Consider the following 24,403-nt stretch of genomic DNA (forward strand, 5'->3'; position numbering starts at 1 on the left):
AGCCGGAATGACTGATGCAACCCAGGGGAGGGTAATCGAGTGTGGAATGACTGATGCCTCCCACTGGTAGGGACGCAATCCAGGAAGGTCTGGCCTCTAAGGATGCTGAAGCGGAGCCAAATGAGCGATTCAACTCCGGAGTTGAATAAGTTTACAACTGAAGAAAGAGCAAGTGTTGGTTGTGCGGATTCTGTACACAAGCAGGGCTGCAGGAATGTTCTGATTTCACTTGGTTAAACAAGCAAAAGCAAGCACAGCATCCACAAGATAAATAACTGAGAAAGAGCAGGAAAATTATTGATGCCTAATGCTCTGTTGATCGCTCTCTCTCGCACTGCATCGTTCACCAAGTCTCGTCCTTGTGCCATCTCTCTATTCTTTCCTGTGTTTCCCTTTTCTTCAGACACAAGAGAGGTTAGTGAAACCTGTAAAAAATACAGTTCACAGAATATACCCCTGAACAAGCCTTGGCAAAAAAACAAACTGACAAATAACCAAACACATGCACTAGAAAAAAGGGTGGAGCAACACAGAGAAAACAAACTGACAAATAACCAAACACATGCACTAGAAAAAAGGGTGGAGCAACACAGAGAAATGGAATCATGGATTAGGGAGGGATTAAACTGAACCACCACATGTTTGCTGAGGCATGATTGAAGCAGCAAAGTAATCAGAAACTGCTCTGATGCATTAGTCTCTCACACTGTCAAATCTCAACAGCTGGTCCCCTCTGCCCTCTGACTGAGAGCGGGTCAATGTTGTGCAACGCAGGAGAGACAGCGATGGAGATCAGCAATCGATTACGATCAACAGTGATAGAAAATAACAGCAAGTCCACCACACAGCAGCAGTCGTTTCCTCTAAGGTGAAATCGATGGAGCTGACAAACGGCTGTAACAAGTTACAGAGTGATACAGCTGACTTTGTTTTTTCATTAAACATCAAGAACACTGTTAAACTCTTATTAGAGCGGGAGCTACATGTTCAGCTGTGTGTGATTTCAGCATTTAAATGATTTCAGCATAACAAAGTCAGCTATAATTAAGAGCTTTAATTGTTCATTGCAGCCATTATACGTGTTGAGCAAACTCTCTCACCACTCCTCTGACCACTGAGGAACTCAAGCCTCCTTTCACTGATACAATATATCATGTCAGAATCCACAAAAATACAGAATCACTCAAAAACAACACACCACATACTGTGCTCTGCCTTGTTAGTTTGTTTACACTTGCACCACTATAGAGTCAAAACTTCTGAAGTGACACTTTTTACACAAAAATATAAAGCATACATACGCACGCACAGGCACACACACCACAACAGGGATGCACAGTTGGAGTCATCATTTGCTATGCAGAAAAAGTGCCGAAAGTCCTTAAGTCAGTTAGGTATTTTATATATATATTTAAAATGACATACTGTGGAAGTGACAGACTCTGCAGAACAACGTCTCCTGGAACAGAATGTCTTGACAACCAAATGGCTCATGAATAAAAAGACCAAAAATAAAGGAGAAACAACGGATGTGGCAAAGATAGACTGCATGGTGAGCCACTCCTGATTTGTGACATTTTCACTGTAAATACACACACACATCCAGCGAAAACTTTGTGGCTATCTGCTGATACACAAACAGTCTTTACACTGGTAAATATAGTCTCAAAAACAAACCAAGATCAGACTCCGAAACATGTGCTGAAAGTTTTCAGAACAAAGTAAAAAAATAAATAAATAAAGCGCACACATGTACAAGCTTAAAAATAACTTCCATCCAATTCAGGAAAAAGAAGAAAAAACAAAAACAGAAACTCTCAGCCCTCCAGCTCTCGCTCTCTCTCCTAGAGTCCACGTACCTTGCAGAGTTTCTGGTAGCGCGGCGAGGAGATGGCCATCCTCTGGAGCCTGTGTAGGAAGACCACCACTTTCTGGAGGGAGGTCCGGACCATGGCCATCATCTTAAGACTGCTACAACTCTGCAGCAGCCTGCTCCTGGTCCGCATGCTAGCACTGCCCTACCCCGCTCATATTGTTCTCCCTCTCCCTCTCCCTAACCAGCCGACCAGACCCCAGCCAAGCTGACGTGATGCGCACACACACACACACACAAACACATGCACACGGAGAGAGAGAGAAAGAGAGAAAAAACCCACACACTCACAAGCGTACTCAGCTCAGCATGCCCCCATGTTTCGTCACATATACACACACGCTATACACAGTGAGTGCAGCCTCAGTTATCTCCCCCTCTCTCCCTCTTTATAAACAGTCACTCTCCCACAGCTCTCAGCATGCACACACTCTCACTCACACACATACGATGATGCGGGCGAGCAGGACAAGACGAGACACTCACTTTCTCCTCCACGCGGACATTCACACCCGCAACCCGACTGCAGAGCCAGAGGAGAATCAAACAAATCACTTGTGACGGCACCCTGCAGAGTCAGAGGAGGGTGATGGGGGAAAAGGAAATGAAGAAGAAGGAGAAGATGATGAGGAAGAGGAAGAAGAAGAAAAAGAAGAAGGAGAAGACAAAAAACCAACAGGGAGAGAAGAATGGAAAGTGCCGGCAAGCAGGGGGGGAAAGGAGAGAGGAAGGCACGAGTTGCACTGGCCGAGAAGAGAAGCTGATCGTACGCGGTTCACTTTTTACTGCCACAGATCCGGAGAGAGACAGAGAAGGAATGAGTGAGAGAAAGAGAGGGAGACAGAGGTAGTACTCCTTTTAGACCAAGGAAAGGAGGAGGGAGAGGGAGAGAGAAAGCAGAGAGGAAAGGAGGGAGAGAGATGGATCAAAAGCAGCGGTGTAAGGGACGACAAACACTGCCTCTGCCGTGCAGGCAGAATGACATTACCCGAGACAGCCAACAGATCAATGAGCGAGAAAGAGAAGGACAGAGGGAGAGAGAAACAGTGAGAGAGGGAGCCAGAACTCGGTGCACAAATGAGATGCACACACACAATAGAGTTACGAAGAGGGAGGAGTTATTTCGAGCGTCCAGGGTTCCTGGAAGTAAATGTCCCATTCATTGTCTGCCTTGGCAATGACTGACAGTTGGAGCACTTCCATGGCTTGGATGGACATGGAACTCTCCTGGTTGAATCAGGAGCTGAGTGACTGTATTAAAAAAACATCAGTTTCTTTGATTAAAATCAAAATTACGGGCGTGCTTAAAAATGTAAATAGACGAGTTAACGAGGTGAGTGTCAGCTACTCCAATCACAGCTTAAATTTGTGATGTGTGCCACTAATGCCAATAATTATGTTTTTTAGTAGAGACCCGCTGTTACAGCGTAAATTAGTTGACTAGATTAAGGATCATATCTGTATGAATTTGACAAATTCACAGTTGCAATAACAAAGTTATTTTAATGCCCTGCAGCTCTGAAGCTCATTAGTATCAGTAAAGCCATTTGCTTTGCCAAACTGGCAGAAAAAATGATTTCTCACAAAGTTAAAATGGGTAGAACAAAAGGTTTGATAGAACAAATCAAGGTTCGACTAGCTTTTTGTGAAGCTTTAATTCACATCGCACTGTCTTCCCTAGCAAATGAATACTTAAACCTCTGGGCTTGAAAACTCCTCTGGCGGAATTCGGCAGGATAATGATAAATTTGTCATGTTTTTAAGTTTTTATTATTAAAGCGTAACAAAAATATTGACAGAAACCTTTTGATTTACACTACCAAATGTGTCCCCTGCCCAATAATATGATATGATCAAAATAACGCCGCTACTCACATGGTAACAACATGATCATTGCCTTAACTCTTTCATTTTCGATTAGTGTACCTTTCGGAGATGTTGGTCATCTCAGACACCTGTCCAATTTGGTGACAACTCAAATGACTTTCTAATAAATGCGCATTTTTTATTCTCAAACTAAAATTTAAATGAATAGCCATAGCATAAATCTACAGTACCATTTAATAATCCAAAAGACTCATTCTTTTCTAACACTGAGCTTATCATTACAATAGGAAATTCACAGTGGAGTAAATATTTCAGAAACCAGCAGCTCCTCCTACTTCGTGACACTATAGAATGTGTGCGTGTGTGTGTGCTTGTGTGTGGGAGAGAGAGCTCCTGTGTTTGTTATGTGTTCGTGTGGCCCCAAATGCAGCTTTTAAAAGATTAACGCAGAAGAAAAGAGGCCTTACTGGAAAACAGCAAATGAAAGAAGACGAAAAGGAAAGTGGGAGTAAAGTAGACCAGCAAGTGAGAAGGTAGGAGGGCAGGGTCAGGAGAAGATAAAGAGCTTTTAAACATCTTTTATCGACGCAGAAAACGTTTAAATCTTGAGAGAGTAAATCTCTCAGCAGCGCACACAAATACCAGAGAGATGACATCCAGAGACAAAAAGGCATCGGAAGAAAAGAGTCACATAAAAAGCAGAGATAGGTGCACAATCAGCAGAGATTATCATAACACGGCCGCTCAGCTCCCGCAGAGAGCCACTGACCACACGGTGTTACACACTGGGGATTCTAAACCTATTCATGTTGTCTATGACTCTTTCTCTTGACTTTTTATTTGAAGTGCCACTGAAATAAAAAACTCTTTCTACCAACACAAGGGGCATCTATTTGAAGTGAGGATGAAAACCTCTGTATCGCCCAGCAGCAGCACGCTTCACACCGACGGCTCCCCGTTACTATGACTCATGCATTTGAAATGAGCACAAACTTACACACATACACAAATGGTGTTTTCAGTGGAACACCATGGGATGCATTACAGCGCTTGGCCCCCGCTTGCCTTGTCTCTTTATACAGATGAAGAGAGACTCCGAGGCAGAGAGGAGAAACGAACACAAACAAATTCCTTTAAACCAACACGCAGCTTACCTACGCTACCAGCTAGAGTAATCATCGTTTACCGAGAGATACACACACACAGCCACAAGGAGAGGGGATCACGATGAGCTTACTGAAGGGCTCTGTTTAGACAAGGTTTAACTGGCTATAGCGTCCATCCCAGTCATTCCACAGTATCGACTCTGCTTCACGGGGAATTACAAGGGAGAGTGTTTTGTTGGCTCAGTGTTAATGGGACTGACAGTGCCCAGTCTAAACTAAGGCGCTGTAGGAGGCATGTATGTCTCTGCTGCTCACATTGCTGTGGTCAACACACACACACACACACACACACACACACACACAACACAAAGGCACATGTGCTATTCCAGTGCCCACAGCCAAACACGTATGGTCGAGCTTGATAAAAGCAGCTCCTCCAGCTGTGTGCACCTTGCACTTCTCTGCTGATGCCATTATTGCTATACCCTCCACCATGTGAGCACGTGTGTGTGTGGAGTGATGATGGAGAGACTTATATACCACATACCAGCTCCAGTAAGAGTTACACAATGTGATATTATGCACCGTGCGATGACAGAAAAATGATTCAGAATTAATTAGCCCTTTAATGTTTCTGGTTGTTATTGGACCATTGCAGACAATGCTGCTAATTAACAAGCAGGGCTGCTTTATGGCAAGATTGGATATATGCATGATTTGCTCAATCACGTTTGAAGAAAATAAGCTATACCACAATGCGCTATATAGGGATAATGCAATATAAAATTACATACACTGTCGTATGATATTATCTTTATTGCCCACCTGTACCTCCAATGCCAAGATGACGAAACAGTATTACAGTTAACCACTTTAAAGAGAACACTAACGTTACCTTTCTGTGTGGGTTGCGTGGAGTTAAGGACCTGCAGGCCTCAGATGCAGAATAACAATCCTCTTTATTCGTTCCATCATGCATAAGGGCGAATATAGTCCATTTTCTTCATTTCAATCAATAAACCAAACAACGTGAAAAACAAATCTTTACAGCTGTCAAAAACTCTTTTTCCCTCTGGGTCAAACACCTGCCAACAAATGACCTTCCTACCTATCCTCCTGAGCCCAAGACACCAGCACAGAAACACCCAGTGTGCACATATGAAAAATGATTAGTTGAAACAGCTAGCTTGGCGCTTGATGGACAGACAAAACCTGTTAAAAGGGAAGTTTTTCCTCGCCACTGTCGCCAAGTGCTTACTCATGGGGGAATTGTTGGGTCTCTGTAAATTAAATTAAAGAGTGCCAGACCTGCTGTATATGAAAACTGTCCTGAGATAACTTCTGTTATGATTTGGTGCTATATAAAGAATATTGACTTGACTTGACAGAAGAATGGTATCAGTCTTCTCATCTATGGAGATATAGATGATCATTAATGAGCTGTAGTGGTGCTGGTCCACATTACTGCGAATTTTGCATTTACAAAAGTTGGCGATTCCTGTGGTCCAGTCTATCACCAATGCATCATATGTCTGAGTTTTAAGTTTAGTTTTATCTAATATCCATTCAGCCTCTATGTTTCCAAGACATTTCAGTTAATGTGCCACATTTGTATCTGCCACTGCTCCCACACAACACACCAACTGTGCGCTTAATATCAAAACAGCAGCGAGAGGGACAATGGCCAGTGGCCAGAAAAACTGTGATTAAAGTAACCCGACACTCGACAGTGGCAGAGCAGTCATTGTGAGTTAATAAAAGGGGTTGAAGAGACAACTCTCTATGTCAACACGCGTCCTCCGAGGCTCAAAGGCTGTTTTATTATCCCACTTGGTAGACATGAGTGCCATCCATCAATCTCGACTCCAACTGAGTCAGAGGGATGACAATGAGAAAAAAGGATAGAAATGAAGACAGTGGGCGACGAACAACTCAGGAAGATCAGATGTTGATGCGTCAGTATGTCTTGAGATATTAGCCTATGACTGATTTCTCACAGTGATCAATAGCCAATACCATGCACATTCAAAACATTCTGTAAATTCCAAACCATTTCCAGACCTGAAAAACTGTTTTTCTCAATTCATAACTATTCCAGGAACCTCACGACCGTGGGAAGCCTGAATACCTGAATTCAATTTGAACTTTTACTGTTTTTTTAATACATGTACCACACACTTGACCTCTGAGATGACTTTGAAAGACTTTCCAGGAATAAAATTCAACAGTATAATGTGTCCTTTAAACTTAAACTGGAAAAGGCTTAAAATGATGGATTGTGTTCGACACAACAAATATAGATCACTGTAACAGGCAGATGAAAGTGATAATAATATCCATTTCTTCCCAATGGCCAGAATTGTATTAGACCAAATCCAGCCAGGGCTCAACAATGAGCTGCAGAAGTCTCTTTGCCTCACGTCCACACCAAGTTAATGAATCCTCAGAAATCTTTGTGGCCACTCATGCAGTGATTCGCTGTCATTTTTCTCTATAACCTTGGCCTGCTTTTAAATAATCGGACAATGGAAATGGGAGTGATAGCTCTGTCGCACGCAAGACGAAGAAACCAAGAATGTTATTACTGGACGTAAGCTTTCGGTTTTGAAAGATGTACGACATTGCAGCAATTTCTCAGGGACGAGGAGTTTATCCGGAGAGCAACAGGAAGCTTGGATACGCACGCGTACTCCAAATCTTTGACAATGTCTGAAAAAAAAGGAGGTTGTGCAAATGACAGCCCCTCAGTGTACAATCCAAAAGAGATGAGGGAGGGTGAGACTTACAGGGTCAGCATTTTTTTAAAAAAAAGACCTTTCAACAAAAAAGAATATTAGTGCCCAATTCATCTGTTGAAAGGGTGAGGTGAAGTGATTTGGGGATTAAAACGTTACATAAAGCATAAGACGATGTGTGTCAACAGATCCCTGAGGGAAGGTCTGGGTAAATGACAAGCTAGTGAGAGGGAGCGCAAGCACACACAAGAACGTGCGCACACACGCACTGAATTCCTAAGTAGCATAGGACAAGAGGATCAATGTGCAGCACTCAATGCATACAAGCACTCACATGCCCTCTGCATGCCCTCCTATTCACACACCTTAAACCAGCCGCTTACACGTGGATGCACCCACACACACACCTCTGCCTCAGTACTATTGGCGAAGGATGCGTTAATGAAGGATGACACTGAGATAACAGGCTTGCACCTGTGCATAGATTCTCACACACACACACACACACACACACACACAGCTCAGTTTCTCTGTCTGTTCACAGCCTTACCTCCAGTTGTCGCCTCAGCTCCTTCGCGTGGGCGGAGTCCTGCGACAGGTCTTCCCTCTGAGAGGCATCGGCCAGAACGTTGACTGTCGTCTCTGCCTCCTGGAGCCATTTGAGGAAGGACTCCAGCTCCCTGAGAGACATCTGCAGGCCCTTCAGTTCATTGTCCAGCTGGGCGTGGCGGTCACTTGCCCTGCCAATCAATAATGATAAGTACATGATTATGCATGTAAAAGAAGTTTATGAGCAGCAATATCTGCCCCTTGTGGGTCAAACTGTAAGTGCAGGTAAACAGGTGAGTGTGTGTGCACCTATTATTGATGCTGTTCCAGGCAGCGTTGTGCTTTTCTGTGACCTCTTTGATCCTCCTGGTGTCGTCAGTAGAATACTCCCGCAGAAGATGATTGGACAGCTCGTTGAAGGCCACGACTGTAGCTTGGCCTCGGCCCAGGTCTTGGAGGAATGCCTATAAAACAATCAACACGGTGGCGTTAGGATCATCATGAACAAGGGCATAGGTTTTGATTGAACATGGTGTGGGGGACAAATGAAACAAGCGACTCAGGGGTCCAGCGCCAGAGAATTTTGAGCATTGAAGACCTAATTTCAAATGCACATGTTCTAAATATTAAAGAGGACGTGTCCCCTGCATTCTCCCCAAAATCTACACCTGTGATCATGAAATTCAAAACGTGACAGATGTGATTAACCACTGTGTGTCACTGTAAAGCCCCTGTTTGCACTGCTTTTCTAGATAATTCATTTGCATGCACCGTTTTCTATATATTGCTATCAGCTTTTGACATAATGCCAGCAGGAATATTAATGACCTATTCTTTTAAGTTTATAAAATTTAATTAAAGTTCAGGCACTAAACACACAAAGAAATTTGTTATTCTGCAGCTCAGCAATCTGACATTGTTATTTTAACCTCTACTTAATCAAGCAGGTTACATAAGCCCCTACTGCTATTCATGAGGCCATGTTATTATTTTAAATTTAGCATTAGCAAATGAGTCATCCATATATGACCCCCAGGCATTCTACTCCTTTAACAACAAGGTACACTTCACTATTTTAAATGGACAATTACTCATCATTACAAGAGCACACAAACCAGGAGCACATAGCTGTGTATCTAGCCTGCTGGATTCTGTTAAACTCAGTTGCCCTCTAGTGTTTGGTTCCTGTAATGCGCTGGACACACTCATGAGGCAGATTTTTTTTCCCTAGAAGTCATCATCTCGAATTAAAATGATGGATGATGTGGGTGTACGGATGTTATTAAGGTCCAAAGTGATACTGCAGAGGGGTGATTTATTCATTCCCACCTTGCATACAGCTGTATCAAGGACCTCTGATAGTTTATAAAGTAAAGTTTTGTGTAATCTAAGACTTTCTCCTCAATTAGGAAAGTAAGCAGCCAAATTCCCTTGAGTACATTTCTATTCCACCCATAATGACAAGTATACAGAATGACAATAAATGACCGGAGGAAGGACAGGCGTTAGACACCCAGAGGACATGGAGAGAAAGTCTAGAAGTGAAACTTTTCCCTAACCTTGTTGTCAGCAAGTTGTTTGGTCAGGGGATCGCCCGACTGCTGAAGAAGATAGTGGAAACGTCCTTCGTTGTGCCCAATAAGAGCATTCACCTCCCTCCTCTGCTCCTCCCACTGGTTGCTGTGTCCAATCATGTTGTCCAGCTGCTGGAGCCGTGCCTCGACGCCATGCTGAGTGCTGTCCCACTGGCTGCGTACCTTCTCCACTTCAGACAGAGAGACAGATGCATATTCAACAGCAAGGCACAAACACAAAGTAATGACAGCACCTTAAAACCAAGATGTTGTTAAATGATGAGATACAAATACTGTTCAATAAAGGATAAAACCAAACCAATTAGACAGGGTTCCCACGCATTTTCACCAATGAATGTTCAAAACTTTCCTATAAATTCCCAATAATATTTTAGCCCATTTCCATGAATTTATTTAAGTAGATTAAAATGCCTAGGCCTATGAAGCAATACAGCCAATCAGAATTGGACAAGCACTTCCCAGGCTAACTACAAGCTAACTGCTCGGGCTTGCTAACTTAACTTTTTTCAGACATTCCCACTGCCAGCTAGCTGCATAACTGTGCCAATAGACCTGACCAGCACATATGGACACTTCCAGCAATGTCAAGGCTACGCCGCTTTTTGGGGGACAGAAGGTTATAATTCTGACAAGATTGTATGCATTTACTTTTTGGTATACGTCTGTTTTAGGGACTTCTGATAATTGTTTTGCGACCTTGGCCTGGACCTGAGCCTAAGAGATAACTTTATAAAGGTATCTTTAGGCTAAGTGTTGTCTTTACATAAGCAACCTATTGATAGCCAACTGTTCAATCTATAGGGCGCAGTGGTTAGCATTGTCGCCTCACAGTAAGAGGGTTTCAGAACTTTCAAAACTGGGGTGGGGGACCCCGTCTGTGTGGAATTTGCATGTTCTCCCCATCTCAGCGTGGGTTTTCTCTGGGTACTACGGCTTCCACCCACAGCCCAAAGACATGCAGGTTAATTGGTGACTCTAAATTGTCCATAGGTGTGAATGTGAGCGTGAATCGTTGCCTGTCTCTATGTGTCAACCCTGTGATAGTCTGGTGACCTGTCCAAGGATAGGCTCCAGCCTCCCGCGACCCCCAACAGGATAAACAGCTACAGAAACATTAATGACTGTTTGATCTATAGGCTGAGATTAAGTCAGGGGACCATGTCTGATGCTGCTATATTGTATGACTTTATCGCAGCAATCTCCTGCTCAAGCTAGTGATACATCAAGAGTAATTGTCACTAGTATCATTTAGCGATTTATCACAATGACAGTGAATATTTACACCTTGGTTAACCTATTACGCAACAGCTTTTCAGCATTTTCCTGTTTCTCTCCTGATGTTACAGTGTAATTCTATGCTCCAAAAAGGGACGTGGCCTTGGCAATAACACAATACCGTTCTGATTTATGTGTATCGCATGATACAAGTGACGTTTCGACGGTTACACAAAGCACCACTAGATTTTAAATTAGCAATACGTAGAACATATTTTGCGTAATGTTAGACATGTTTTGGGATTTTTATGAACGCATTATAAACAATAGCCAAAACAATGTATATTCAAAACTTTTCCAAAACATCCTGTTAATTCCAAACCATTTCCAGGCCTGGAAAACATTTTTTCTATTTTCATAACTTTTCCAGGAATTTCATGACTGTGTGAATACTGATGAGAATTAAAAACAAGCTGCACATTTCTACAAATCCTGAGACTAAGTCTAAAAAAAAAACTAAAAACATTGTTCCTGTTGTATTTGGAGCAGCTAATGTGGATTTTAAACTGCTCAGTGGCCGTAATCATCCAGCTCTGTACATACGTTTCTCAGTAATGGATGTGCGAACATCCAGATTAGAGGTCTTGTTTTTGATGTTCTGTGCCAGGGTGAAAATGTCCTCCAGCTGGGGGTGACGCTGTTCTAGGTCACTCTTCGTTACCTTCACAAATACACACAGACACAGTTAGACAGTCTGAAAGTCATAGGATTGTACTTGGCAGTTTAGTTTTGCAAAGAAACATGCACTATTCATAAAAAATGTTCATTACATGCACATATCCACAACTTTTTTTTCCATCTGACCTCTCTGCTCCCCATTTCTCACCTGAAGACGTCCCATAGTGGTCCTGATTTCCTCCGTGTCCCCCACAGTGACAATGTTAGACTTTAGCATCTGTGTGATAAGGAGGAGCCAGTCTGCCAGTTCGGTGGCTGTCTCATTGAGGTCGGTGGGTGCCACGGTGTCCGGCGTGTGTGGGGTTTGGTGGTGGGGGTCCTCGCTCACGAGGCTGGCCATCTGCACGGCTGAGGGGACTGCAGACACTGGAGCGGGGACGAAAAAAAAAGGCGATGAACACGAGGCAAGTAATGTTGACATATAGAGCTTCTTTAAAAAGGAAATGATGCAATGAACATTAAAGATGTTGGAGCGAGAGAGGAGGTGCTGTCAAATAGCTCTCAGAGGATAGTGGCATCACAGTAAATCATGATGAATGAGGCGCCAGGGTTTGTTTTAGTGTTACACAAGCAGGACTTTGTTGCTCACCTCTTATTTGTTATTTCATCATGCATTTTCATGCACCAGATTAAGCCAAGCCAATAAGGAATTTCAAATCTGCCACCTGAGTTCTCATTACCTGTAATACTAGTACATGTTTTTATGTTTGTCCTCTACTGTTAATGATCCTACACCTCATTTTCCCAGTCTCATCAAAGGCTAAAAGTGGGACTGTGTTGAATCTTTTCATCTATACACCACTGATGTGTTAAATAAATAGAGCTAGAAATGAGAGAAATCATGACATGAAATAATTGCATTTCTAAATATCATTACCAAGCTGCTGGTGCTGGACGACATGTTGGTGCTGTGCCCATGGAGACACGGGTGGCTGCAGAGTTTCCCTCAGTCGACCATCCAGAGCTTTCCAATCACCTGCAAGCTGCTCTACCTTGCTCTGTATGCATGAACGCATCGACAGGAACATATAATTAATGACAACAGAGAAACAGAGTATATTCAGCTTTTAATAAGGCAGCCAATTAAACTTGAGACACTTTAACAAGTAATACAGTATAATCATAGGTTGCAATTAGCAATTTGTCTTTATTAAATCATGTAACTATGAAAAACGGGACCTTTTCCTGAGGCATCAGCTGCTGTCGTCTCTGTAGCTCTATAGAATGAGCCAACAGGTCCTCCAGGTCCTTCTTCCTGTCTTTCATAGAGATCTCCAGAGCCTACAATAGGTAAGAACTCATTTTAGGTCCAAAAATGGATTTTCAATGAGGTTAGATGTGTTGGTTCTTGTGATGTATTCAGACAATCTACCTGTGCTTGGCCAGGGGTCAAGCCTCTGGTCATGATTGTCTGGTGCGTGACGACGACCCAGTCAGTGAGTCTGTTCATCCTGTCCTGGAACTGGGCATGGCTTTGCAGGTTGGTCTCCACCTCCCCCACTTTGTCCAACAACTCATGGGTCACCTGCCAAAAAAAGGGGAATAAAAAAAGGGGTGACAGAAGGAGGAGAGAGTGTAAATTGCCAAGTAGCAAAATAAAGGTTTTTAAATGTGGTGGTGTGTTGTGGTAAATGCATATACATTATAAGAAGAACAGCTCAAGGAAATGTCCGACCCTCGGGCCCTCAGCTTTCTGCAAATGTGGCTCCCTGAGCAGTATAGCTGAATCACAATGGTTCGCAGTATAAAGTATAATAAACTAACAAAAAGTTTGCACCTTGCTCCAGCTGAGGTTGATTGCTCTCAGTTTGCCAACATGCTGGTCTCTGCTCTGTGGGCTCACACTGGGACTGGCCAGGATCTGTGGGGCATGCTTGTTAAGCCATCCGAGACGTTCATTCTGTGCGTCCATTTCCTCTGCAAGGGCCTGCAAGGGGAGACGAACTGACTCTTAATTCCACAAAGATGGATCGATTGGTTCATTTACTAACAAATGAGAGTACAACAAGTAGAGAAATATCAATAAGTAACACTGTAAAGGTCAGCAGCAGAGCAGAGTTGTTCCAGATCGTCACATCACATCATTCACTATACTTTTCTCAAAGCGTCTCCATGGGGGGAAAAGTCTATCCGAGGTTTTTCTCAGGAAGGATTGAAGACAGAAAACACAGAGTGACTGTATTCGCTCCAACAAAATTGCATTGTTCAAAACAAGAGATGTGAGAGTTAGGCTCTCACTGTGTATGTTTACTGGGTTTGACAGGTTTTGCTTGTGATTGAGATACAGGGAGCAAGAAAAGTACAGTCAGAGCTGACCATAAAAATAGCTGAATCTACCAGCTCTGGAGCAGAAATAGAAATCTCTGCGCTCCCATGAATCACTATATCATGAGCATGTTTCGGGGGGCTTGCTGCACCTTGAGTTCTTTGAGGTTGTTGTCGGTGGCAGTGACAGGTAGGGAGCTGACAGCATTCTCTGCCTGCTCCAACCATAGAGCCAGCTCCTCGCGCCTCCTCACCAGGTCTGACAGGGCTGGGTCTCCTCCAGCCAACCTGCACACAAACACACACACGTGCACATTATTGTTCTCAGATTAGGATCTCCATTTCCCACAGGTTGCAGGCCTAATCCTAAAATTTACATTTAAATTACTGTTATAGAGTGATTGACCACACTGATAATGTTACCCTGCCAAATGCTGATAAAGAAACGAAGACTGTCAGTGAGGGAGAAGGAGGTTCAAATCTGTGCTACATTATACTGTAAAACTAAATGTTACATAGTCAAGACACCACAATGAAATGTATCATGTGTCAGAACCCACCTTTGACCACACCCCCTTTAAGGGTAACCCCAGCATTTTTCAGCCTGGACCGTATGTTTTACGTTTTTGTGTCTAAAAGACTAATCGGAACACCAAATTTTGAAACTGGTCCAGTATTGAGCAAGAGCGTTGCAGCCACAGCGGTGAAACAGGCTGCAATGGAATCCCTGCAGGCATTAAGCACCATCAGTTTCAGTCCACTAGAAGTGCTTATTTTTGCCACTGACAGGCTCAGTTTGTTATTCTAAGTGTCTGACAACATTATGGAAAGGATCCCTACAGCAACAGAGCTTTTTATTACAGAGTAAGATCCTTTTGTTTATCCAGATGCCACCCTAAAATCGCCATCACCAAACCCACCTGACTCCATTTAACTAAACAGGAATTCTATAATCATAAAACACACTATATTCAAAGTCGACAAAAACAAAATAACACTCACAAAAACTATCTTGGCTCGTCTTTTTCACTGTTCCAACAGTCACCAACTCTGGTTTGGTTGAAATTAACCCTTAAATCACCCACTTAAATGTGAAAATCTGGTGTGTTTGGGTATGATGGTTTCAGGACTGTTCCTTTTTTTCTTTTTTTTTTTTCTTTTAAAAAAAAAAAAAAAGGATTTCACTCTTTAACAAAAGGATCTAACTCTGTAGGGATCTTCTCCGTGATGTTGCCAAAAAGGTATAACAATCTCAGCCAGTCAGTAGCAAAAACAAGCACTTTCAGTGGATGTAAATTGATGGTGTGTAGTTGTCCGTGGGGATTAAAGCCTATTTCGGTCTTGCTCAAATTGGAACCAATTTAAAAAACTGCTCCTATTACTCTCTTAGACAGAAAACCATGAGGGGAAAAGGGGCCAGGTTGGAAAATATCAAAGTTACCCTTTTATCTGTTCAATCCATACGTGACATAACATCCTTTGTGTTTGCGAGGATACATTACCTGCGCTGTCTTTCGATGACCTGGCGGTTGACAGCTCTCCACCGCTGACCAAGGGTGTCCAGCTTTTCTTCAAGCAGGGATCCGTCAGGGGATGACAGCTGCCCAATTATCTGCTCCCCAGTGCGGGTCAGTTCGGCCAGGACAGGCTGGTGGCTGACAAGACCTTCCTCCAGCTCCTAAAATACGTATAAAAGATTTAAAGAGAGCACAGAAAAGAGGTGGAATCAGGGATCAATCAAGCAGCATAAGCCCATTCACTCAGGGCCAAATCCCCTGCTCAAGTCCATCTCTCCAAGCAAATCTCTGATTGACACAGAAGCATGATTTGTGGCACATCAAGATTTAAGCTGCCAAATCTCTACTTGCACCAAGAGAGATTTAACTTGCCAAGACAGACCCTTAAAGCAGGGTGAGGGATTGTGAAGTCCACTCAAGGGTGAGTCAGCTAATTGATCTCTCAGTTCCCATCCACTTGATCCCCTGTATCAATCTCAGTGACAGTGAAAACATGTAAAAGAGCCAGACAGATGGAGCCGTAGCTCAAGCTTTTGCAAATCACACTGATAAAAGGTGTCAGAGAATCTAATTCCCCTTGGAAATTAAATTAGCGCTTTAAAAATCAAAGAAAGCAGAATTAGAGGCCCCTTCTCATCTTACTCTTCATTTCACTTCTTTCCATTTCTCGTTCTGGGTAACGAACAAGTCGATGTGCAGTGTGTTTGTTTATTAGGTACAGTATAACACCGGCTATTTTTTCCCTTGGGGAACAAAATGCAATTATCTCCGGTGTTACCTTTCCAACCATCTGGCTGCTTATATTTCAAAAATATTACTACTGCAGCCTGGGAAGGCAATAATCTTGCTTTGAGCAAACATATGAGGTATTGTGAGTCTATATTTTGACTAATCAGTGTTTATAATGATTAAGGTGGAATGCAATCAAAGTATATAACATCTAAAAATACAAAATAATACCTGCTACCATTAAACTTTGCATGTAAAGTATTAATTAAAAACCAATAGTGTTTTGGAGAATCAGTACAGTATCACGATATTTTCTTACACTTCTGTGCTGCACTTAGTAAGTCTTGAGGTTGGTGTGACCAATTGCACGTGTAAAAATGATCAGATATACACCAGTATTCATTGAACTGGGGGCTGTCACACACACTTGCACAGAACACATACGCAGACCTCCACCTGCACCACCACCCTCCCCTGACCTCTTGGTGTTGTCGTGCAGAGTTCAAGTCCAGCTGTCCATCAGGGCCAATGCTCTCTGACAGCAGGGTCTCTGTATTAGTCAGCCACTGGTTCAGGTCATTCATGTCGCAGTGGAATTGCCTCCACTCCTCTACAGCACGGTCGAAACTCCTGCAGCAGAGCAAAGAAACACACACACTCACACACCAGGTCTTTCTTTGAAAATGTACATCCAAAATTGTGTAAAATGTTTGTAGGTGCAACCTGAAACACTGGCAGGACACTGGAACTTTTTTTTTTCCCTTGGGCATTTTTAGCCTTTATTTGACAGGACAGACAAGCGTGAGGGGGGGAGAGAGAGGGGGAGTGACGTGCAGCAAAGGGCCACAGGCTGGAGTCGAACCCGGGCCGCTGTGGCAACAGCCTTGTACATGGGGCGCCTGCTCTACCACTAAGCCACCGACGCCCCGAACATTTTTCTAACTCTACCTATTACCTATATCATTAAAGCTGGGCAAGGCAGTTTCATTTTGGCGTCACTCTTGGCTCCGTTTTCAGGCTTTAGATAATCTAGCCCATGATGGGAGACTTTGGCCAATCACAGGCCAATTCAGTAAGAAAGTGTTCCTATTGGCTGGTCTACAAATAGCAAATGCACATGCACGTTCTTTCAGTGAGAGCCTGATTCAATCTGGACTCTGGAGAGTCCTGCAGAGTGCAGAGAACATTGTTTTTCTAGTACTGGCAACAGTGCAAAGCCACCAAGAAGAGGACGACGTTCTTATCAAAGAGAGAGTCTTAAGGAGAGTCTGACAATAAACGAAACAAAACAGAATCAATATCAATAGGGCCTTTAAGAGATGGAGAGAAAATGTGCTAATAATTTAGCCTTCTCCAAACCGATGGAAAAGGCTCAAAGCTGTTTACGTCTATGTAACCATCATTAGTGAGAGTCTCAAACCACAGTGTATTGGGTCGCGCTGTCCGTAATTAAGCTGCTATAGATGCTGACCAAAGGTCCTTCTCCCGAGTTGCTGCCTGCTTTCCTCCCAGGGAAGCAGCAACGGGAAGTAAGGCAGAGAGACCAAGGGATGGCTAGCCAACTAATTCTTTTCTCATTGTAGCCTGACAAAACGACAGCGACAGAGCGAGGCAAGACGGGGATAAGTGAATACACTGTGTGCAACTATACAATGAAACAAGATCAAATAAGTCAATGCAGGAGAGACACAGGTTTACTGTATGAAGCGTGTGCATATGCCTGTGATTTCCTGGTGGGAGGGGTTTAGAATGGAGAGGGGGAACTACAGGAGGAGTGTGTTTTTTCAAATTCTGATTTTCCAGATTTCTGTTGCCTAGCTATAAAGAAAATACGTAACAGGAAATCTGACAAACATGAAATTCACTTAAGGAAATCTAAAAAAGAAATGCTGAATGTATAGCAAACACACAAATTGAAATCACACTTTGGAAGTTAATTTTAAGTGGAGACCAATTACCTTAATAAAGTGAAATAGCAACTAACTTTTTAGGAAACCTTTTTTGGTCATTCTTCTTAAACTTAAAGCTCAGTTCATTTAGCAAAGGTCTTGATTAGAACAATGACACTGGATTCTGGCTACTAGATCTTTACTCTTGTTTCAGGGCCAGTGGGCTTAATACAGAACTGAATGAGATATTAATGAATTCTGGTCTCTAACGGTACAATCGAGTTTACCCATGGGGAAATTCCATGGTTTATGATAAGGAAGAATGGCACCGTTGACCTCTATTAAACACCAGAAAATGTCATAACAATCAGGAAGCCCCTGACAACGTAGGAAAGTTCATAGAGATGCTACTGAATAAATCAGCATAGACGAAGAGGCTGATTACTTAAAATGCCTAATATAAAAAACAGATCTTTATCTCACTGATGGTCTGCGTGAGGGCTATTTCCTCTCACAGCATCGCTTAGAGCCCAACAAATCTGATGAGAGAGACAAGGTGAGGAAATGAGTTTTGGACGAGCAATTTTACAAAATATACTCCATTCTTTTGATTTTTAATGACGCCCAGAGGTTATTGTGATTACAGACGGAGTGCCTCTGCATTTGTGTGCAATCTTCAGAATAAGCTTACTAGTTTATTCTAGTATGTGCACATACTGTACTAAGCAAATGAAGACTGTTTATGCCCAAGGGGGGTAGTCAAGGTCACCCCGTGCGTTTGTGTGTGTGTATGTGTGTGTGTCACTAAGTGAATGAGTGAGTGAAAATGTGAATAGGCATGAGACTGTTTATGCCCAAGGAATTGTTTTGATAGTAATCAAGGTCGGTGTGTGTATCTTGGGAGCTTCATTGTGTGCCTTGGTCTGTCTCTTTATCTGCTCTTCCTGCCTCCTGACTGGCGGACAGCTGGTATTTAACGTCCCTGCAGCTTTGACCACATTCCCTGACACACAGATTCACATACATTCACATCTAAAAATAGCAGCTCCTCTCCCCTGCTGCAACATAGTCCGTGTCAAGTCTGATTCTACACCTAACGTCTAGTCGATGAGTGTATGTACAGTGTGATCTGTTGCGCTGGTTGTGTGTGGGTTGTTGCACGCACCCCTTGCGGTGGTTGTACATGCGGTTGAGGCGGTCCCACTCGGCGTTGAGCTGTGTGAGGGCGTCTCCGATCTGGGCAACATCAGCAGGTGAGGCATCTCGAATGGCATCTGGCTGCCGCTCGTGGATCCCTGTGACCTGCTCGCCAACGCGCTCTAGATTTTCTTTGATATTCTAAAAAAAGAATAAACCCAAGATGAAGGAAGAAAGACAGCACAGTGAGAGAGGGAGGATTGAGAAAAGTTCACACACGTCAGAATGATTGATACCAGAACACTTTGCTTTGGAAAGCTCTCCCCAAGGTGCAGAGCTACTGTTTTTCTATGAAGTTATCTCTTCTATTTTTACTACATACACATCTTCATATACTTTCTGCTTCCTTTTCTTTCCGTTTGTGAAAACTGCTACTCAAAAGCTAACACAGCATGATATCACAGATCATTTTTGTGACATTTACCATAACACTGTTTGACAACCCACCCTCAGTGTGTCCTCCTGGCTAGAGAAGTCTTCATAAAGCCCCCCGCTGAGCTCAGACGAGTTCAGAAGCAACTCGTTGTCAGCCATGGCGAGGAGCACTTTGTTGATGTCCAACAGGTAGTCTGAGGGAGTCATTGAGGGAGCACTGCTACGCTCCACTGAAGACATCTCCTACACACACAGCAGCAGGAGAAAAAGACGAGCCAGAAGGAAGTGAGAGAGGAAAACTGTACTGAAACTTAATAAAACCTACAACCTAATCATAACAAAGCACACTATGCTAAACTAACAATATAGTGAATCCAATTTAGCACTTAAAGTGTTGTTTGTGTACTATCTAGCATTATACCCAGCCCAAATGGGCTTAAAAGGCAGACAGTCAATGGCCATGAACAAAGGTGTGAGACCAAATATACACATTAAAGGAAAACATGAATAGTACGTTCCAAATGCCTTCATACTGGTGTATTTTTCAGTCTAGTTTACCTTATTTTCCAGGCTAAAGATATAAAACTAGCCCATACTTCACCACTCAGTCCAACTTTTAATTTTCATCAAACCAAAATAATTCAGGACTTCTTTTCTGCATTCTTACAAAGGTGCATACATACAGCATATATATTAAAGTATAAAAGTGCCCCCAGAGCAAGGGGGATGGCCACAGAGTTTGTCAAAGACTACCATGCTAAACCATCCCCGTACGGGTAAAATACCACATTTTTAGGGCGTCCAATTTAGTTTCTATATGCACAGAACATGAGTTCATGCATGTGTGAATCCCTCACCCCAACTGAGAAGTCTCTTGTCTGCTCTGAGAAGATGAGAGTAGACGACGACTCTGAGACTTCCACCTGCCTGATTCGTAGCACCCTCAGCTCCTAAAGGTGGCACACACACAAATATTGACCAAACCGCAACATTGCACAACTAGCAAACACAATATGACTGAGAGCTACAATTTCTTGCATTAAAAAAACATTCCCATATAAGCGCGGCTTAAGAAGGACACGGCATATTTTTTAATGCGTCTCACCCTGTGAGAAGAATACTGGCTCTGCAGCCGGAGCAGTAGAAGTCTCAACTCTTCCCTCTGGCCGTCGTCTGAAGTTTGCTGCAGCAGTTCTTCTCCTCTTCTCAGCAAGTCTTCCACACTGGCTTTCTCCTCATCCATCTGGTATAAAGAGACAGACGAGTCAAATGAAGAGTTCAAGAGACTGTGATTCAGGTCCAACTCATTTGGAGACTGACGATTCAGTACATCTAAAATATATGTACCAGTTAAGTTAGCATACGAAATAACCACTTACACACCAGAAACTGACATTAGCTGTAAGTTGCTCCTTCGCTTAACAAGCAATGCGTTGTTCAGAGTGGAGACGCTGTCGACGTTTCACAGAAAAACACTGTTTAAACACACCAAGAGCTTCCCCCTGCACACGACCTTGATTTGGACTGGTCAGGTCTGTTCAGGCAGTGTGTTTAACGTCATAAACTTTGATAACACAGATTGGATTCCAGACTTGTTAGGCCTTGAAATGTCCAATCAAAGCTGGCCTTATCAGGTGGCAGCTTTATATAGCCTGTAGCTTGGAATATTCCTCACAGAAAATGTCATAAAGCTTCAGAAAGAGAATAATAGGCAACCTGGGGCAATTTTTTCTGTGCGTTTCCAAAATGTATTTGGGAAATTGCTAGACATGGCTAACCTTAATGGATATATTTGGCTAGACAATAGCCAGAGAGCCCATTTCCCTATATATAATACTACTACATTTTGGGTCAATTACTACTTGTCTGTCTGTATATATCTCATAATGATAACATAATTATCAAGCTTCATCATTCTGAGTACTCAATTAAAAACTAAATGAAAAAGCTTCAAAAGGATGAAATTGAAAGATGACCTTGTGTACCTTGTCATCATCCAGGCTGTTTGCAGGGTCTTGCTGCTGCTGCAGAGCCTTCAGTGTGTCCTGGAGCTCTGCCTGCAGGTCCTTCACCTCACTGGAGGCCAAAACCTCAGCAGGACGAGTCTGAGTCTGGCTCTCTGCTCGGACCTCCTGGCTGTAAATAACCTGATGAGAAAGAGCAGAAACACAGCTCAGGTCAAAACAAGTAAAATATATGTAATTATCTAACTGCATGCTCAAAGGGAGTGTTCAGCTACAGTATGATTTGTGATTGTACACTGATTCTAAACAGACCTTTGCAGTATTTTCTACAAAATGTCTTGGTAGGTATTTTAAATGTAGTTTGGATGAAAATGCTGTACCTGCTGAGGTATCTGCTGGTTCAACTCCACACCACTGGACTCCAGACTGGTCATCATCTAAACGCAAAGAGACAAGGAGCAGTAGAAGTGACTGCACAGACAATGCCACATTCTTTCAATTTGACAGCTTAAGGAAATACTTCAGCAACTAAATTACAATTTGCATTTCAATTCAAATGGTGGTTTGGGGGGTGAAATAGTCCTTTAACCTTTGTGTGTGTATATATATATAGCAGGATTTAATTCCACGCTGTATTGTGCATTAGTAAAGGTAATAATGAATGCTGACTTATTTGATGCAGTGGGTTTAGGTTTACATACAGTTAATGATTTTGTACCTTGGCAGTTTTGATGTGTTGGGATACTTTTTCAAAGTTGCAGTTGAGCTCAGCCAGTTTGGGCTCCACAACCTCTCGGCAGGCGGGCCCCCTGCTGGTCATCAGGATGATGGCCTGGTCCCTCACGTTGTCCACACGCAGACTGATGTCCTCAAGCTCCTCCAGCATACGCTGAGGACAGACCACATAGTAGCTGGTCATCTATTTAAAATCAGTTCATGCTATCAGTCATTCTCTGTCAGACTAGATGGCAGCGTAGCCTTGGTTCAGACCAAAGAGCTTAGCACAGCATGTACTGATCAAGGTTAGCGGAGCCAGGCACCAGCTGGTATTTAGTGGAGACCTTCAGTGGTGAGAGGAAGGGAAGGGTTAAGATTTTAATATAACTCTGAGAGGCTCATCTTCTCCTCTTTCCTCATTTTCTCTATTAACCACGTTCTTTCCCATACACACCTTTCTTCTGCCCAGACTAGCTCTCACTCTTTTTTATTCTATTAGGTGATGCATGATAAAAATTGGGCAATTACTATTAAGAACTACGGTGCGCAAAAAAAGTGCAAATAGTGTCCAAATACATGTGCTTCTTGAAAATTCCTATCTTAACCACACATTAAAAACTTCCAAAATAAGACATTTCAAAATGAGTAATCATTACCTTGCTATTCGCCTCATGTAGAAATGCATTAAAATCCCTGTATACCACAAGGTAACAGGACAGGAGAGGATTTTCTTGATGGATTCTCACAGAATGCATTTCCTTGCCAGAGGAAGCGATTTCCATAAAGCAATTCTAAACTACTATTAGATGCTGCTTGTTATGGTATAAGCTCTACCAATTTTCAAATGTATTCAGACATATGGACTAATAACTTTGATATGATAATATGGAAAAAGACACGCTGCTAACCCCACAAGTTTTAACTATCCTCTATGTGACGGGCATGTTGTATCCACACTTTTTGCCTTACCTTTACCACCTTCTCCCTCTCTGTCGGGGCGAGCCGCTCGGCCTCGTCCAGGTGGATCTGGGTCTGGTAGAGCCAGGTGCTTATGTGAGCCAAGTTCTCGTCGAAAATTTCCACTTCATTCTGGTGACTCTGCACTCATACAAGGGAAAAACAAAGACTCAGTGTTTCTAGTAGGAAATAAAAAACATTAATTACTGTTAAAGATCCTCTTGTGTTTTCCCCATTTACTACTTAATCTGAAACAAAGGCATTTTAATGATTCTCTGAGTGTTTCATTACTTTTATATGACTTGCCACAGTGCGTAATTACAAGAAGAAACACTTCTTAGTCTCTTCAAAAGGTAAATATATTTTTATTGAAGAGGTGATTTGCATGTCCTTGTTTTGGTCTTGATTGTAAGTTTATTTCTTTGTTTAGCTGCTGCAATCACTTGACTTACACGGCATAATGAGGACTTGTTTTATTTGGGTTGTAAAGAAATAACCTTGATTTTTTTTTTTTAATGTTCCCATGGTTGGAGAAAAACAACTTTAAAATTCAATGAACTTTTTAGAATTTAAAAACTTAGATTATTCCAGCACACTGAATATGTATTATAAATGCAGTCATTATTGATAAAAGTATTCTCATTACCCAAAGAAAATTGCATGCTAAAAGGTTCAGCTATGACAAAAATAAATTTACCCCCCCATGGGTAGCCCTTGTTCATTTGCAAATGATGGCAAATAAAAGTATTGTTTAAGCATAAAACTACAAAAAAAAGAAGCAGGTGGGAGAATCTTCTTACTCAGAGAACATGAAATAAAGAACACAGTAACTCTTTATTTATTAAGCCTTACTGTATAAAATATTTGCACTCACCAGCACAGCGCTGAGCCAGTCCTCGGTCCAGGTGCGGACACGGCCCCAGGCTTCATTCAGGCCACAGAGTTTGTCCTCCAACTGAGCCTCGCTGCCCTCCACCAGAGTCTGCAAACCTGCACTGGTCTCCATCAGGCTGGACAGCTCCGCCTTACGACGCTCTGACTCCTTTAGCAGGCCCTGGAGGACGGACACGGACACACGCACAATGCAATATACAGTCTATTAAACATGTGATGACCTCCGTCTCTCAGTAATTTATTGCCATATCAGCTAGCTGT

The 24,403-nt window shown here is 42.7% G+C and overlaps 1 protein-coding gene across 12 annotated transcripts in view; it reads right to left on the bottom strand.

The window, feature by feature from the left end:
- Positions 1-24,403, bottom strand: part of utrn (utrophin) — a 243,729-nt gene that overhangs the window by 155,785 nt on the left and 63,541 nt on the right. For 8 of the 12 annotated variants that reach the window (XM_033647959.2, XM_033647957.2, XM_033647962.2 and 5 more), the window contains 21 exons: positions 24,123-24,302; positions 23,261-23,389; positions 22,293-22,463; positions 21,955-22,011; positions 21,587-21,757; positions 20,716-20,853; positions 20,468-20,560; positions 19,683-19,853; positions 19,204-19,376; positions 16,629-16,779; positions 15,406-15,581; positions 14,056-14,191; positions 13,416-13,565; positions 13,011-13,163; positions 12,818-12,919; positions 12,516-12,636; positions 11,787-12,004; positions 11,504-11,621; positions 9,650-9,855; positions 8,400-8,554; positions 8,092-8,281 (listed from right to left, as the gene is read on the bottom strand). In XM_033647959.2, the coding sequence (XP_033503850.2) occupies positions 8,092-8,281; positions 8,400-8,554; positions 9,650-9,855; positions 11,504-11,621; positions 11,787-12,004; positions 12,516-12,636; positions 12,818-12,919; positions 13,011-13,163; positions 13,416-13,565; positions 14,056-14,191; positions 15,406-15,581; positions 16,629-16,779; positions 19,204-19,376; positions 19,683-19,853; positions 20,468-20,560; positions 20,716-20,853; positions 21,587-21,757; positions 21,955-22,011; positions 22,293-22,463; positions 23,261-23,389; positions 24,123-24,302 (3,159 nt within the window). Of the gene's footprint in view, positions 1-1,859; positions 2,103-8,091; positions 8,282-8,399; positions 8,555-9,649; positions 9,856-11,503; positions 11,622-11,786; positions 12,005-12,515; positions 12,637-12,817; positions 12,920-13,010; positions 13,164-13,415; positions 13,566-14,055; positions 14,192-15,405; positions 15,582-16,628; positions 16,780-19,203; positions 19,377-19,682; positions 19,854-20,467; positions 20,561-20,715; positions 20,854-21,586; positions 21,758-21,954; positions 22,012-22,292; positions 22,464-23,260; positions 23,390-24,122; positions 24,303-24,403 lie in introns of those variants that run through there. The other 4 variants (XM_033647960.2, XM_033647968.2, XM_033647961.2 and 1 more) reach the window with 2 other exon arrangements.

The sequence above is a fragment of the Epinephelus lanceolatus genome, chromosome 13 (genome assembly GCF_041903045.1).
Source record: "Epinephelus lanceolatus isolate andai-2023 chromosome 13, ASM4190304v1, whole genome shotgun sequence".
Taxonomy (NCBI): Eukaryota; Metazoa; Chordata; class Actinopteri; order Perciformes; family Serranidae; genus Epinephelus; species Epinephelus lanceolatus.